The 16,901-nt window shown below is 41.5% G+C and overlaps 1 protein-coding gene across 1 annotated transcript in view; it reads left to right on the forward strand.

The window, feature by feature from the left end:
• cdh5 (cadherin 5) overlaps nt 1-16,211 on the forward strand; it is a 17,441-nt gene extending 1,230 nt beyond the window's left edge. Inside the window, exons 2-13 of the mRNA XM_042061945.1 lie at nt 4,625-4,786; nt 5,391-5,676; nt 5,799-5,915; nt 6,100-6,267; nt 6,460-6,644; nt 7,445-7,701; nt 8,048-8,184; nt 8,333-8,442; nt 8,735-8,837; nt 11,326-11,562; nt 13,066-13,533; nt 15,235-16,211. Coding sequence (XP_041917879.1) covers nt 4,628-4,786; nt 5,391-5,676; nt 5,799-5,915; nt 6,100-6,267; nt 6,460-6,644; nt 7,445-7,701; nt 8,048-8,184; nt 8,333-8,442; nt 8,735-8,837; nt 11,326-11,562; nt 13,066-13,533; nt 15,235-15,251 — 2,244 coding nt within the window. The 5' untranslated portion in view covers nt 4,625-4,627 and the 3' untranslated portion in view covers nt 15,252-16,211. The remainder of the gene's footprint in view (nt 1-4,624; nt 4,787-5,390; nt 5,677-5,798; nt 5,916-6,099; nt 6,268-6,459; nt 6,645-7,444; nt 7,702-8,047; nt 8,185-8,332; nt 8,443-8,734; nt 8,838-11,325; nt 11,563-13,065; nt 13,534-15,234) is intronic.
• Nucleotides 16,212-16,901: the final 690 nt, after the last annotated feature.

The raw sequence follows: 16,901 nt of genomic DNA on the forward strand, positions 1-16,901 counted from the left end.
GCAGGTGTGATGAACGCTTTCTGTCAGGTTACAACACCTCCTGCTGCTCTCGTTGGCTCCTGATCTACAAGCTGTGCTGAGGCGGAGAACTGTGAGAAAAAGACAGAGGTAGAACGAGACGGAGAGCAAGAGAGATAAAGAGAGAGAGAGAGAGAGAGAGAGAGAGAGAGAGAGAGATCTGTGAGAGACAGAATTTCCTCAAGAAATGAGTAGGCAGACAGATTGCTGGAAGAGAAGCTACGGCAGTGATTAAACGTATTCTAATCTAGGGGCCACACACACACAAACACAGAATTACTCTCAGAATCCATTCATTCATTGGTTCTGTTTCAGCGCATTAGGAGTGTGTAATGACCACTAACATCCAGGATTTACTCAGACATGGCCACAGCTCTGAGTCTACAGGCCACCAGGTCTTCATCCTCGGTGAACACCACCAGCACAGCCCCGGCAAGCCAAACAGGCCGTCGTGGGTTGTGTTCCCACAAGTTATCTCTTGAACTGAGACGGTTGTAAACAGGATTTCTCTGTCCGTATTTAGAACATCTGGAATTCCACTTGGGAATCCATCCAAGGGCCAGGACAATGTCATCAGATCAGTGATATTGTGCTGGCGGATATCGAGGGCCCTGAAACACACCCTGTAACAGAGAGGCCAACTATCAGCAATTTATGTTATCATGTTGTATGGCTAATGCATGGTTAATGTTATCATGTTGTATGGCTAATGCATGGGTAATGTTTCTCTTGTCTCTGCGGCTATATTTTAATATTTTATTCATGCTTCCCATACTGTAGCTAATGTAACTAGACAGCATAGTGAATGTGATCATTTTGGCACGGCCTCTGTTGTGGTTTGTGGTTTAGGGTTTGTTTGGCCTAGTTTGAAACAGCAAGACTACCAGAGTTTCCTGAAAAAAGACGAAGATGATGGTCAGGAAGAAAACACTCACTGAAATACATTCAGTGAGTTATATATTATTAATAATTAATAATTATTATGAAATTATTAATGAAGAAAGCTATAAATGTTTACTGAATCAGTTTATTTAGCACTCTGTCATTTCATCAAAGAGCGTACAGAAGAAGCTGAACAATACAGCTGCCAGCCACCCAAAACCCATGTTTTTTTAATATCACACGGACACACAAAATAAAAAACCTGGCATAGTGAAATTAAATTGACCTCTAACTGAGCTTTTGAGGCTTTTACAAGCATTGATGAATCTCAGTGTCTTAACACCTACTGTAAGCCCAGGTCAGTGACAACGGTCTGTGCTTTAAACTTTCTGTGGGCTGCAGAAGACGCTCTTCAGATAATGATAACTTCCCAGGACAGAATTTGCTAATGGACATTGAGGACACCCCTCCAAATGGTGTGTGAAGAAAGAAGGCAGTTTAAAGAGCTGGACTAGCAGAGCAGAGCGGACACAAAATAGGGGCACAGGAGAAAGGGAAAGAGAGGGGCTGAGAGAGAGAGAGAGAGAGAGAGAGAGAGAGAGAAGAGAGAGAGAGAAAGAGAGACAGAACCCTTCGAACCTCATCTGTGAACTGCTTTGAAATACCAATGTGTATGAATTGTGCTACATAAATAAACTTGTCTTGCCTCTCACTTCCAGAGAGGGTTGATGAGAGAGAGAGTAAGAGAGAGAGAAAGAGAGAGAGAAGAAAGGGGGAAATGGGGTTGCCTTTGAATTGCAGGAAGGGTGTGAGCTCCTGGCGGTATGGGAGTAATGATGACCCAGCAGTCGAAACGTGCATGTTGTTTCCCACAGGCATTGTGTTTACACTTCCTCCCTGCCTGATAAAGAGGCCAATCTCATGCTGCCACTACTGCGCCCCTTGCAGCCACTCCAGCTGGACTACTTTTCAAAAAATGCCAAATTTCTATTTTGCGCTTTTGCCTCCTGAACTACTCCAGCTTCTCCTCAAAATCACATATCCAGGGTTTGTTATGGCTAATTATAAAGCTGTGAGGAAGAAGATAGTATATGAACAAAAAAGATTGAATTATTTGATGTTTTATTCACTATGAATGGAATAAGGAATAAAATATAAAGAACTGTGTATAAGATTTATATCAAACAGGAATACGCAAAAAAAGAAACAGAATTAATGCCATATTCCATGAGATAAAATTTCACATCCTGACAACAGACAAACAAACAAAAACATTTGTCCAAATAAATGATTTTGTCCAAGGAAACAATTTGTCCAATGTAAGACTGCTTTCTTGATCAGGCTCTCCACAAACATGTTTTTTTTTTCTCATGGAAAAAGTCAGGGACAGTAATTTCCTGTAATATCAATAAATATCATTAAAAAAAACAGCAGCCTAAAAAAAAAAACATAAAGCACATATCTGAGTGCATTTATCGAACACGTGCGTCGAGTGAAATCCCCATGAATCCGAACGATCAGCCCCTTTTGTCGTCCACCCTGGGCCCTGGGCCACAGGGCATCCTGAGACGAGCCGTGGGCGAAGGGTAATCGCATAGATTGGATTGTTTTAGGGAAGTCTGAGACTGCGTCCCTACCATGACTCTCTACAAGGCCCTAATCCAGCCCATCTTAATGCCATCCGCTAAATGACGGCAGCTAGAAGACTGGGCCTGGACGACCAAAGCCCTTTATCTAGGGTGAGAATATTTTACCACTGCTTTTGTGGAAAGCTTATCCCTGAGACCGAGGGGACAATATCATTTCAGCTCATAGAGTTGAGAGGTTGGAGGCTTTCACTTATTTATTTATTTATTTATTTATTTATTTATTTATCTATCTATATTTGTGTCTGGTTTGGCCATTTTAGAATGAGTATGTCATAGACAGCAAATCCCTATGTAATAAAACATTAGGATGTAACATGAATATAATGGTGTGACAAAAAAGACCAAAAAACAAGCTGAGGTTTCCTGTCTGAGTGGGGGAAGAACTGGTGATAAACACATACTGTCTGAGTGGCCCTGTCACAAAACACTAATATCTGATCCTCTTTCTAACTAGTGTGATTTTTTTCTAATCTCTTCTATAGTCAAATCTACTCAACATCTCTCCTACACACATACATTATAACACATCTAAAAGGATTTTCAAACCACAACAAACAGAAATTGGTTTCCAAACACTATCATCCTTACAAAGAAAAACACCCGTGCTATTTATCCAACTTTTGGTGTGACTGCTGGAGATTTAGACTTTAGGCCCAGAGTCTTTGGGGCATGGTTTCAAGTGTTAAGCAGTTGAGCAGAATTCGCCATGCTCATAATCAATTTGGCTAATTCCGCACTTCCTCCCAGCTCGGCCTGTGAACCCCCATGTCACGGTCTGAAAACATACGAGTGAAAATGGCCAGTAGCCCCAAGGAACATCACTGATTTCTCTCATGCTCAGGAAAATATTTTCTTTCCTGGCCTCTCGGACAGTGCAGCGCAGAAGGGAATCCTGGCCAAGTCTAACATGACCGATAAAGAGCATTTTATACGGCTCAGAATAACCAGCGAATTCAGTTGGAGCTGAAAACATATTCTTTATGCGTCACTTGAATACATTTTTGCTTTTCTGAGAAACAGGAGTATTCCTTGGTTTCTGTTTTCACAGGAGGTAAACTTGGCAAACTTTGAATACTACTTAAAAGAAAATGAATTGCCCATTTTAAAGTACAGAATGGTATGGCTATTAGGCTTTATTTGTATATCAACTTTGTATAACGCATGTCTTTATGAGTTTAGGCAAACATATATGTTATCACAATACATAATGTTAAAGCAAACATATATGTTATCACAATACATAATGTTAAAGCAAACATATATGTATTAAATACATAATGTTAAAGCAAACATATATGTTATCATAATACATAATGTTAAAGCAAACATATATGTTATCACAATACATAATGTTAAAGCAAACATATATGTTATCACAATACATAATGTTAAAGCAAACATATATGTTATCATAATACATAATGTTAAAGCAAACATATATGTTATCACAGTTAAAACAATAAAAAGGAAAGATGAGGATGAATAAATATATCATACACAACTCTGCAGTCTTGTATGCAGGGAATAAATATATCATACACAACTCTGCAGTCTTGTATGCCAGGGAAAAGAACATTCAACATGTTTTGAAAAGGTCCGGGGAACAGGACCAGATGGATAGACTAGGTCCTCATTTGTGAAGGATATTGATATTCAGCTGCATTTGGTCTCATTTAGTCCCAAATCCCACTCCCAACCACTTGAGATCTGTTTTACTGGTCACTAAAAACAACAAACAACAAACAGTCCTCTAACTCAGTGATTCTCAAACTGGGGGTCGGGATCCCAAGGGGGGGTCACCAAAAATACTGGAGGGGTCGCAAAATGATTTGCAGTCTGGATAAAATACATTTTTGTAAAGGCCTTTGGTGTTGACATAGCCTACCTATGAGAGAAGACATTTTCTGCCTCTGCTTCCAATGCCCATCTCACAACATTTCTAAACCAAACTCCGCCGGTTAGAGAGAAGGGAGTCGCGAGACTTGGCCTATGTTTTTTGGGGGGGACGCCAGACAAAAAGTTTAAGAAGCACTGCTCTAACTTGCCATCCCTTCTCTCTCTCTCTCTGGCCCCAGATAATGGCCTATGGTGGGTCCTGGGGTCTGCAGCTCCTAGCAGCGGCTCTGCTCGTCAGTGTGCAAGCGGCGACCGACAGTGGCCCGACCAGCTGGGACTGGAAGCGGCTGTATGTCAGCGAGGAAAAACCCGTGAGCAATCCACCGGAGAAATTTGGCACGGTAAGCGCAAGATGCAGTGTGTGTGATTGTGCACACATGTGTGTTTCCGAGTGTACACTGTGAAGTACTTTTGTATTTGGAACGTAAACTTAGATGTGCACTGTGAATAACCCCCCCCACACACACACACACCAAAATGTATCCTTTTTTAGTCCAGAGAAGTAATGATTACTTGTGAATCAAATTTCACATAAAATGGTTCAAAATCATATTCATAGGTACACCGTGGCCGGTTTTAACTCACATATAAAAGCCATGCCAGGTGCTTCCGGATATTTCTTGTAGTTGCATCATTGGTTCAAGATTGCACCAAAATCATGCTTCATAGAAAAGTGTTACCTCTGTCTCTTATCAATTAAAGAGACAAACCATCCAATATGTCAGAACACAAGAGAGAGAGAAGAAATGCTTTCAAAAATGATGTTTCTCTGTCATTTTCTCTGCATTAAGTAAGCTAGTTTATTGTAAATACTACATTATAAATAAGGTTTTAATGAGAATGTTGATGTGGGACTTGTGTGACACATTTTAGAACCTCATCAAAGCAAAAAGGTGGCAGACATAACAATATAAAATATTTGACCCTGTTCATTCTTTTCTGCAGCTTACAAATGAAAAATTCATCAAAGACAAGCATATGTACAAAATTGCTGGGGATGGAGCAAACACCATATTTACTGTCAACGATCAAGGAGACATGTTTCTCAAAGAAAAACTGGATCGTGAACAAAAAAGTGTCTATCACCTCACAGCCAAACTAGTAGACAAACAGTCAAATGTAGACGTAGACAAACCCTCAAACTTTGCCATTCAAGTTCAAGACATCAATGATAATGCCCCTGTGTTCCATGGGCCATATACAGGGTCCATACAAGAAATGTCTCCCATAGGTAAGCCTGGTTTGGATGACCAAGATTTCCGAATGCTATCTGTTATGACGATTTATGAATTTCATCTGTTTTAAATGTAGTGTTTAATCATCCATTATATTTATATATGTCTGCTTTGATAGGAGCTACCATTATGACAATAAATGCTACTGATAAGGATGATCCAACAACAGTCAATGGAATGATCGAGTACGAATTATTAACTGGAACAGATGTCTTCAGAGTGGATAGCAGAAAGGGTGAGATGGTATATTGTAAACAGTTATCAGTTTTGTTTGAAGAATTAAAACTACAAGCCATTTATTATACATACACTATAACAATAGTGCAACATGTATGGTATACATACACCTATACATACTATAATGCGTAGCCTATACAGTGAACCATATTTTTTGTTATGTATTTACCTGTTTAATGTAGGTATCATAACAACAAAAGTGGGCAATTTGGATCGCGAGACCACTTCTCAGTATAAGATCAAAGTTCGGGTCAAAGACATGCCTGGGCAACAACTTGGATTCTCAAGCACAGCTACTATCACTATTAATGTCACGGACATCAACGATAACTTAGCAACGTTTAAAATGGGTAAGTATATTAGTTTAATTTGGTATATTAACATTCTCACATTAATTGCTATCACAATCTGATAAAAAAAGAAAACATGTCATAACTTAAACCATGAGCTGAAATGTGAGCCATTTGAACATGTCAACTTAAACCATGAGCTGAAATGTGAGCCATTTGAAATAAACATTTTATATGATTCGTGGCTTACAGCACGATATACCTTCAGTGTGAAAGAGGACATGAAAGTGGAATCCAAAATTGGCACTGTTGAAGTGGAGGACAAAGACGAGGAGCAAAACAAGAACCCCGAGTTCCAAATCGAGGATCCAAGGATCAACAAGTTGCTTGAGATCAAACAGGACCAACAGAAAAATGGTGTACTTTTCCTCAGACAAGTAAGCCTAAACTCAATTGTCACTATATGCACTGCCTCAAATGCATTACATATCCATTCAGCATGTTTGGTCCATGAGACATTCCTGGGATCAGTTTGACTTTTGAATTGGCCTCATACTGTACCTGTGCCTATGCTATCAAAGCATAATGATCAACCCTAGATAACATAGTTAAAGGAACCGTATGTAAGAAATGTATTTCAATTAATCATAAAATGGCCCTGATATGTCACTAGACATTAAGAAATCATGTTCATTTCAAATACTTATATCACTGACAACAGTAGTCCGGCCAGGATATTGTCATTTAAAAAGTGAAGTTGCAGCCCTCAACTGATGTTGATGCTGTGTTTAGTCATGTCATGTTGCGTTTTGGCCTGATGCGCCACCCTCTACCTATCTACTAATCACAATGTCAGTAGTGTTTCAGCATGTGGGTTGGCAACCTCGAGTCAGGGGCCAGGGGTAGGGGATACACCGCTCTACAGTAATTTGAAAATGATTGCAGTACCAGTTTTGGCCACAATCTTACATATGGCTCCTTTAACTGCACATATAGATATGAATCAGTACTCTGAAATGACCATCTGTATTCATCTCTGCTTGATAGTATTGGAAATGGGCTTTGTAGTGAGCAGTACTACAGAGAGTGAGAGTGGTCAGATTGCACTCTTAAAACGAATGTGTTTTTCCTATCTGGACACAGATGTGTCGAAAACAACGTAAATTGTGTTGTTTTCAACACATTAATTTTAAGAGTGTGGAAAAAAGCTGTGTTGTCCCCTTCTCCCCCTACACAGGCCCTGGATTATGAGACCATGAACAGCTACACATTCACCCTCTTTGTGAAAGAGGACATTGTGAAATTCTCCGGCCTGCAGCAAAATGTAAACGCTAACAATAAAGCGGAGGTTGTCATCAGCGTGATGGATGTGGACGAGCCGCCGGTCTTCACTAAGCGCGAGTATAACATCAGTGTGTCAGAGGAAACCTTTCCCCATGAGTTCCCAGATCCGATCAAGGCCAAAGATCCTGACAGAATCAACCGCCCAATCAGGTATATTGTACAACACACACAAACCAAAGTAGTCATAAATATGGTTTCCATCAGTATTTTCTTAGGATCTCTCTACAAGGTGGTATTCCTTTAAACTAAACAATCTAAAACCTTACCATTTTAAAATAAATACATATTCCCTATATTTCCCTTTTGTTTTTATCAAGGGTTTCTGAATTGTTTTGTTGGAGGTTACCTGTGAAAATGCACTTAACATTATCTTAGTTTCAAAAAGCACACTGTTTTACTTGATTAAAAGTGTTCATACTACTACATTCAAAATGGGACATTTGAAGATCTTTACAATTTGGTCATTTTCTCAATGCTAACAAGTTGTTGTCCTTAGATATTCCATTGAGGACAGCAGCTGTCCTGTGCAGATTCACCCTACGAGTGGGAAACTATCTCTGAAGATGAAACTGGACCGAGAGCTCACGCGAGAGCACCGATGTCAGGTGACAGCTGAAGAAGACATCCCTGACGGTACGGAGACTGTACAGAGAGCGACAGTGCTACCAGCAATGCACAGCCTGTTTTTAATGTGTGGTCTTTCACATTTCAAAGTTATCAAAGTCATCTCCGCATTCTTTGACAACAGTGAGCTAACAGCAGTGCGGTTCAATTTCTTCAGGAAAGAAAACCTATGCAATGGTGAACTTGGTGGTTAACGATATCAACGACAATGCCCCAAAGTTAAACATGGAAGAGATTTATGTCTGTGAATCTGATAAGCCAGGGCAAGTAAGTATTCCCATACACTAGCACCAGCCTGTTGGTCTGTCTATGCTCATCCTTAGCACATCTTTAGCTGTAAAAAGTTTGCTTCCTCCACAAATGACACAAATTCTTTCTATATCTTATATATATATAAATAAATATAAATATAAATATATAAATATATAATATAGAATCTTATATCTCTGCCACCTCTTTTCTTCCCTCACCCTCTCTCTCTCTTCCTCACCCTCTCTCTTCCTCTCTCTCTCTCTTCCTCTCTCTCTCTTCCTCTCTCTCTCTTCCTCTCCTTCTGCAGGTCTTAGGGACTCTCATTGCCACGGACAAAGATGAGACGAATGGCGTGTTCACTTTCATGCTGGTCAGACAAAGCTCCAACTTCTCCCTTTTAGACAACAAAAGTGAGCATTGCTCTTCTCTTTGTGTTATTTACAGTGAGCATTGCTCTTCTCTTTGTGTTATTTACAGTGAGCATTGCTTTCTCTTTGTGTTATTTACAGTGAGCATTGCTCTTCTCTTTGTGTTATTTAATAGTTAAAGATGTTGTTGGAAATGGATGAGTGGCGGGGGTTGCACTGGGGATTCAGTCCCAATTCACATAAAGGTGATAAAGGTGACCGGAATCATGACACCCCCCAAAAAAACTGTAAAATCTAGCAAGCTCAGTTGGAGCAAAATTCTACAATATGGCAATGTCCGTCCACTCTGTCAAAAGGGCACCTGCACTATAATGGCAAATGTTATGAGAAGTGATGAGGACACAGACGTCACTGGTCCATGTGTGACAAGCCTCACGTTAGGTTACACACACACACACACACACACACACACGCGCGCGCGCGCGCACACCGTGGCTTGTGCCGGGCGGTCGTTAAAGCAACTTGACATGTGCATGCTCCAAGGGCAGTCAGGCAGAATGGAGAACACCAACAAACGGGGGGTGTATCGGTGAAAGTTTCATGAGGTACAAGCGCCATTAAGGAGGAGTTGAAAAAAGGCTTCTCTCGCTCTCAGTGGTGACAGGGAAGAGAGGAGTGAGGGAACAACAGAGGCAGCAGACGAAGAGGCTTTCTATCACTATTCTCACGCCTCTGCTCCTGGGGTCGGACCATGGGAGAGCACTGCAGAATAAAACAGTCTGATATGTTGACATGTTGGGCCGATACACGTTGGTGTATGTTAATACTTCAGCCCTAAAACATAAAGGCTTTTTAACATTTACAATCCTACCAAGTGCCTGACTAAGGAATGTGTTCCTTCTCCTTGCTAATGAACACTGAACCCTTCCAAGAGCACCAGGGGATACAAGGAACACCAGTGGCACTCCAGTTCTCCTTTGTCTAGTAGTCCGACATGTTATTTTGTCAGGGCCAGACCGGGAGAGTGACTAGACAATGAACACCTGTTAGCACAGTGGATAGGGTCAACGCGCTGGGCGGTTAACATGGCAGAATGACATGGCAGAAACTCTAGAGGCAAGAGGACAAGTAGACAAGTAGGTGTCTTACACCTCCAGGTGTATAAAAAGAGTGTGTGGGAGGAGGGGGTGGGTTATAGAGAAGAAAAGTAGTGTTTTGTTACTTTCATTCTGAAAAAATGGCCTAGTCATCTACTGCAGGACAAGGTATCCTATGCAAGATGTTTATCTTGATATAATACATACGTTTTCTTTCACTTTGGCCCTCCGTTCTCATGATACCATGGATACCTTAAAATAAGTTTTATCAAACCTGTATTTCAGTCATATCTACATACGGATATTAATATCAGGACAATTCTCCAGCCTATTTTAAAGCTAGGTCACAGTGTATGTTTGATTGAAGTTTAATAATCGAATAATGATATAAAAAGGTATACGCTGCGCAACTGATAGCGATAGGTGACTGGTTCATGCCCAGATTACGCCTTTATGGGAGCATTTAATAAGTGGGAGCAGACCCAGCGATCACTTTGCAGGCCAGCATTAGTGACTTGACTTTGATGCGGGCAGTTAAGGGCAGCCAGTGGAGCTCCGTGAGCAGCGGAATAACGTGCTGAGGGCTGAGTGCTTCATGTTTTGTTCTCAGTTTAAGAACTCCATTTCTTGAGTGCAGTCCTAATGTTTGACATACTGAGAAAATCAGATTAGTTTTCTTCACTCCCTTCTTCTCTCTCTCTCTAAAACACAAGCAGGAGATAAAGGATTATTCAGACGTAAAACCATGGGCTCAGTTTTCCTCTAATGGCTTTTGTGTAAATCTCCATTCCCAGGTGGACTCTATAGCAGGCTAAAGATTTTCCCACTATTGTCTACAGTGTGGTATTTTTAGACGCAAAGTCTCTACTATGGACCGTCACAAGCAGTTCTCACATGTACTAAACTTCCAACTCATTAACACACTCAGTGAACTTTACAATAACATTGCATGGATGGACTTATATAAAATAATAAAAAGAATAAAAGTATAATAACATTTAAAAAAAAAAAAAATATGGACGTCATGTGGTTCATGTAAAATATTTGGAAGATATATGCTTTTGGAGTGTACATTTCCTATACCAGTCGTATTTCTGTTTCATTTAATGTCACTTCTAGAGCACTGGCAGCATCTTGACTGGTTGAGGCACAAATGGCATCTGAAAGGGTCCAGATGAGTTCAGGTAGCAGAAAATAACGCAAGAAGCTAATACAGTAGCAACCATTACATGAAGCAAGTGCAGTATGCTGGAAAAAAAACTGGACTACTTCATGAGTGAAATTAATTTTACCGGCATTTTAAGGCCTTTTTCATAACTGGGAGCTCAGCCTGTGGCTTAAAGGGGTCAGCATCTCTCAGCATTGCTCACACCGCTGGCCCTTCTGGAACTCTGAGCGCCGTGGATGACCTGGGTATTTCTGTTCTGTTTCAGACGGCACGGCCACACTGAGGCTGAAGGAGGGCCGCTTCAACACGGAGGACTCGGGCGAGCACATGCTGATGGTCAAGGTGGGCGACGGCAAACAGTATAGCGAGGAGCAGCTGCGTATCGTGGTGTGCCAGTGCAACAGCGGACGCACCCGCGAGTACTGCAGGCCCCACCGGCGGCAGGTTGGGGTCAGCGTGCACGCGCTCATCACCATCCTCCTCTGCACCGCCACCATCCTTGGTACGCTGCCTTACAGTGTCCGATAATCTCTCTCTCTCTCTCTCTCTCTCTCTCTCTCTCTCTCTCTCTCTCTCTCTCTCTCTCTGTCTCTCTCTCTCTCTCTGTCCAAATGAGTATCTGCCACACAGTGAACTGACACACAGATGGAGTCTAAGACTTTAGGCGACTATTTAATGTCACCTTCTTCTTTTCGCCATGTAGCAGTAGAGTTTATATCTAGTGATGGGTGAGGGTCTCTTCATCTAGTGATGGGTGAGGGTCTCTTCATCTAGTGATGGGTGAGGGTCTCTTCATCTAGTAATGGGTGAGGGTCTCTTCATCTAGTAATGGGTGAGGGTCTCTTCATCTAGTAATGGGTGAGGGTCTCTTCATCTAGTAATGGGTGAGGGTCTCTTCATCTCCCACCATGTGCATATCCGCCTTTACCCTCTCTCACTCGTCTTGAAGTAGGAGCAAGGATACACTTTTTATGAGCTTGTTGCTACCATCTGCCACAGCAACACAAGCACACAATTTCAAATTTATGGCATTAGAATAGCAGAGAAAAATGTTATAAAAGATAGATGGGGAGTGCATATCAATGAGGCCTTCCTTGAGCCTTCAAACAAGTGGTACCTTTATGAAGATATGCATCGTTGAGGAAAACAAGTCATGAAGAATTTATGGGTGACTGTCTACAGTAGGGGGGAGATTTATTAATGATACATGTGAACAGTACAAATCCCCATGGCTGTCGAAGCTCTTCGTCACTCTTTTTATGATTCGCCAAAACAAGGTTACATTGTGTTGTTTTCTCTCCTTGGCTAAATCCCCATAGTTTCCAGATATTTTTTATGGATGTGTAGTTTTTTTGGGCCACTGTGTTCAGAAGCACATGGCATTCGGTGGTATCCACTGTAACCATGCTTTCTGTTGAGAGACACAACGAAAGACAGGTGAAGGCAGGTGAAGACAGGTGAAGACAGGTGAAGGCAGGTGAAGACAGGTGAAGGCAGGTGAAGGCAGGTGAAGGCAGGTGAAGACAGGTGAAGGCAGGTGAAGGCTGGTGAAGGCAGGTGAAGACAGGTGAGCCTCACATGCTCCCACAGACGTTTTTTTTTTTTCTTCCCAAAAAGGAACCACTGAAAATACGGTCCAATCAGTATTTACGATCAAAGAATGGGTTGGGGAAAAATCATAATAATGCTAATATCCCAAAACAGGATTAACCAAACGAGTGTAGCTACTTTAAAAGGACAAAACTGTGTGTTTTTCCCAAGATATCACTACGTTTATCAGCATATTTTTCAGCACCTTGAAAACAAAATTGGGCACCTGAGGTCACTGTTCATGTCAGGTCCTTAAGTCCTTAATCTCTCACACACATGCAAACAACCCCAGTGTTCTAGGCATGCTAACGCATGAAAATATCTGCAGAATTTGCAGTTTTCTCAGTTTCTGTATGAAACTACAAATGCATCCTATGGACATGTAGCTCTAAATGTCTCTGGTTCTCTCTCCTAGTCATCGTGATCCTGCTGGTACTGCGCCAGCGCTACCGGAAAGACTCCCTGGTGACCATGGGCAAGATGTCCGGCGAGATCCACGAGCAGCTGGTCACCTACGATGAGGAGGGCGGTGGTGAGATGGACACTAACGGCTATGACGTGTCCATCCTCACCTCAGCGCGCCACGACAGTTCGCTGCTCCCAGGCCCTGGCCTCTACGCCATGGTCAAGAAGCCGCAGGCCTGCAAGGGCGACATGGCCGCCATGATTGAGGTGAAGAAGGACGAAGCGGACCATGACCGCGACGGCATCCCCTACGACACGTTGCACATCTATGGCTACGAGGGGCCTGGCTCGCTGGCCGGGAGCCTCAGCTCACTCGGGTCATCTTCATCCGGCGACAGCCTGGACTACGACTTCCTCAACGACTGGGGCCCGCGTTTTCAGCCCCTGGCAGAGCTCTACGGAGTGGACTGCTATCCAGGCGACTGCCCCTACTGAAGACACACGCTCTTGATGTTCCTGCTGAACTACTTTTGTACTGCCATCCCATTTTAAACAACCATCGGAGATTGATGGAGGCTTTGGGATGAGACGTCTCCAGATACTCAGCTCTGGGGTTCTGCTAGAAGTGAGAGAGACTGCTAGTTTCTGGAACATTCTCAAAATGTGCCAATTCTTTTTTGTGTCAGACTTTTCGAGGTGTGATGAGCTAGTACTGAAATGTACATTGTTATCTTTCATTTTGATCCTCTTTGAATTTCTGGGCCCATTTTATTTTCTAGGCCTGTTTTTGTATATTTTTAATGGAATATTTCTGTAAAATTGAGAAAAAAGAAACTTTTTTTTTCTACTGTATTTACCCCTATTCCAGTCAATGTGCTTTTAATTTGCTTAAGAAATCAGTAAACATTTAAGGCTGTTTGGGTTGGAGTGATTGGATGCCCAAGTGATTCTCTTCAAGTGCTCAAATCACTTTGAAGAGAAGCAGACAGTCTGTACTGTAGCATCACAGGCTTTGATCCAACTTCATAAGAGCCACAATTCCTATTTGCACAACTTTGATGCATCTTAGACAATTTTCTGAGACAGCAGTCATGCTTTAAGGGAACAAAGCATTGTTGTGCCAGTGCATGCTGTTGATTTTATTGTTCATTGGGTGGTTGCAGCCTGCCAAGGACATAAAATGCACTATTGTCAAGAGACCAGTGCAGGAAATAGAGAGAGCAAGGCATTGACAGAATTAAAGACTATTCACAGTTTATTTGACAGGACTCATCAACACATCGATTGTTTCTGCAGGGCTTGAAATCTCTGAGGTCCCCAGATATAAAAATATCACAGGCTACTCAGGAAACATAGTAGCTGAACAAGGCTTGTAGAGAGCAGAGATGACATTTCAATAACTCTAACCTTTCATCCTGATTAGTCACTACTGAATGCAGCGCAGCTTTTTTTATTAGTATTATTAAAGCGAACTTGATAGATAGATAGATAGATAGATAGATAGATAGATAGATACTTTATTGATCCCCAGGGGAAATTCAAGGTCTCAGCAGCAGCATACATACAACACAAACACATTCTTTAACAGCAGAAAGAGTAATTAAAGTATATAATATAAAAGCACAACTAAGCAGTAAGGACAGTAGAAGATAAAGAATATGCTAAATATACTAAAATACAAATTATACTAACACTTAATACAATATATAAAAATATACTAAAATACAAATTACAAAAATACAAATTATACTAACACTTAATCTAAATCAATTCTAAAAACAGTATCCACATAGTGGTGATTAATAAATCAGAGGCTGCAGCACAAGAATTAAAACAACAACACCAATAGAATGCAATGCTATTATCTACATAAACTATTAACATAACCATATTCATTCTTGCCAGTGAGACTAAACAGGCAAACAATATGGTTTATAATTTGTTTAGGGTTTCATTCTGTTTAGTGATGATTTCCTAAATGCAAGACCCTTGGCTACTTGGGGGAAACTGTTCTATAAACCACCAGTACAATATGTGGAAGCCACCGTTGCCCCATCCTGTTGGGGTCTGCTCACCAGACGTTGTGCTACCATCCTTTACTGACTATCAGGCTGTGCTTCCCAAGCTTCCTCAACATGTGTGCTTCAGGAAACTCACTTCCTGTTTCATTATCTTCTAGGCAGGGACACATTGTGAGCAACTTCCTGTTTTCACGTCTGGGAAAAAACCTTGGGAGCAAGGGGCAGCAGGAACAAAGCTTGATGTCTTCACCATCTTACTTATTCTTCTTGAGGTTATGTTATGCCAAAGAACAGCTTCACTTGCCATTTGAAAACCACACAGAGATTACTTAGTCCCTACCATTGTCTATACATTTGTAGTATACCGCTCATCGGTGACATTTGTACTTAACTATATGTGGATTAATCATTTGTAGCAACTCTTAAGAAAAAGTGGAACAGCTTCTAAAACTGATGCAGCTTCTTTGTGTAGTTTTCTCAAAACCCATTGCATTCCATTGTTCTTTAGAAGTCACTGAGCATATTTAAGTCTGAGCCAGTAAATCCAATCCTTTTTACTGTAATTCACTCACACACATACAGTACGCAAACACAATGACTGGAAGCACAGCTTTCATTTGATGAGTATTGAATTCAATGCACATTTAAGGGTGTCTGCCTAAATGGCGGCCCAGTTTGTATTCTCTACAGTCTCTACTACACTTGACGATATCTTCATCTACTGAGATATGAATTGCAGTGTGTATTATTTTCTTCCTCACTTGATGTGTGCAGTGTAATTATCTCTCTCTCTCTTTCTCTCTGAGTGTGTGTGTGTCTGTGTGTGTGTGTGTGTGTGTGTGTGTATGTGTGTGTACGCATGTGTGACAACAAGAGTAATCATTGTAAAAAATGCACACACAGGTGTCAATACTAGTTAACCAAGTTTTTTAAAAGGGGGAAATGGTGTCTGTATGTGATGACGTGTGGTGTAGTATTTTTAGTATTGTAGTTAACTCTGGTATAGAAAAAGCAAGATGTGCCTTTCAGAATATCTGGGGGAATTGTATGGGTTTTTTATATTACGTATAATGATGACCTTTTTTTCCCAAATGTCCCCATTTTGTATACAAATAAATAAAAAAACTCCACTCAGGCCACTGGACTCTGATTTTTTATGAGTGCCAAAAATGATTTACTGTAATACACAAACCGGACAGAATATGAGCGCACAGAAGAAACAATGGAGAAGGAGGCCTGATAAGGCGAGCAGTATAGCACACGGGTCTGCTGGGGTCAAACTATGGGAGTCTGTTGTGTGACACTGGCGTAAGGATATTTCCATTAGCATTGATAGTGAGGTAAAGGAAAGACAAGTAACTGGACTATTAGCCATGGTTTAACATCCTACAAACATTCCACAGTGATGTCACGCAGAACACTGTTCCGATGAAGGACACTCCCAGTAGGGATTTCCTGATCACAGGCACACTCGCACACACACACACACACACACACTCACACACACACACACACACACACACGGTCTCTCTCACTTAGTCCCCTAAGGGAAACAACTGTCTAAAATACACAACTGTTTGAAGTTGCTTATTCCCACTAGCACAATCATCCCAATTCTTCATGCGATGGCAGACATATTTAGAATGCACTCTAGGGGTTGTTTAGGACTAGTAACAGTAAGGGCCTGCTAGATGTCTTCTTCAGACAGGACATTGTCTAAATGACCCCTGATTTGACCATCTCTCCTCAAAAACCGCACTAAAGAAGCCCCGTGGGCCTCTGAAGAGGCCGCTCCAGAAGGCCGAGGCACAAGGCTCGGGATCGG

The sequence above is a fragment of the Alosa sapidissima genome, chromosome 14, assembly GCF_018492685.1.
Source record: "Alosa sapidissima isolate fAloSap1 chromosome 14, fAloSap1.pri, whole genome shotgun sequence".
Classification (NCBI taxonomy): Eukaryota; Metazoa; Chordata; class Actinopteri; order Clupeiformes; family Clupeidae; genus Alosa; species Alosa sapidissima.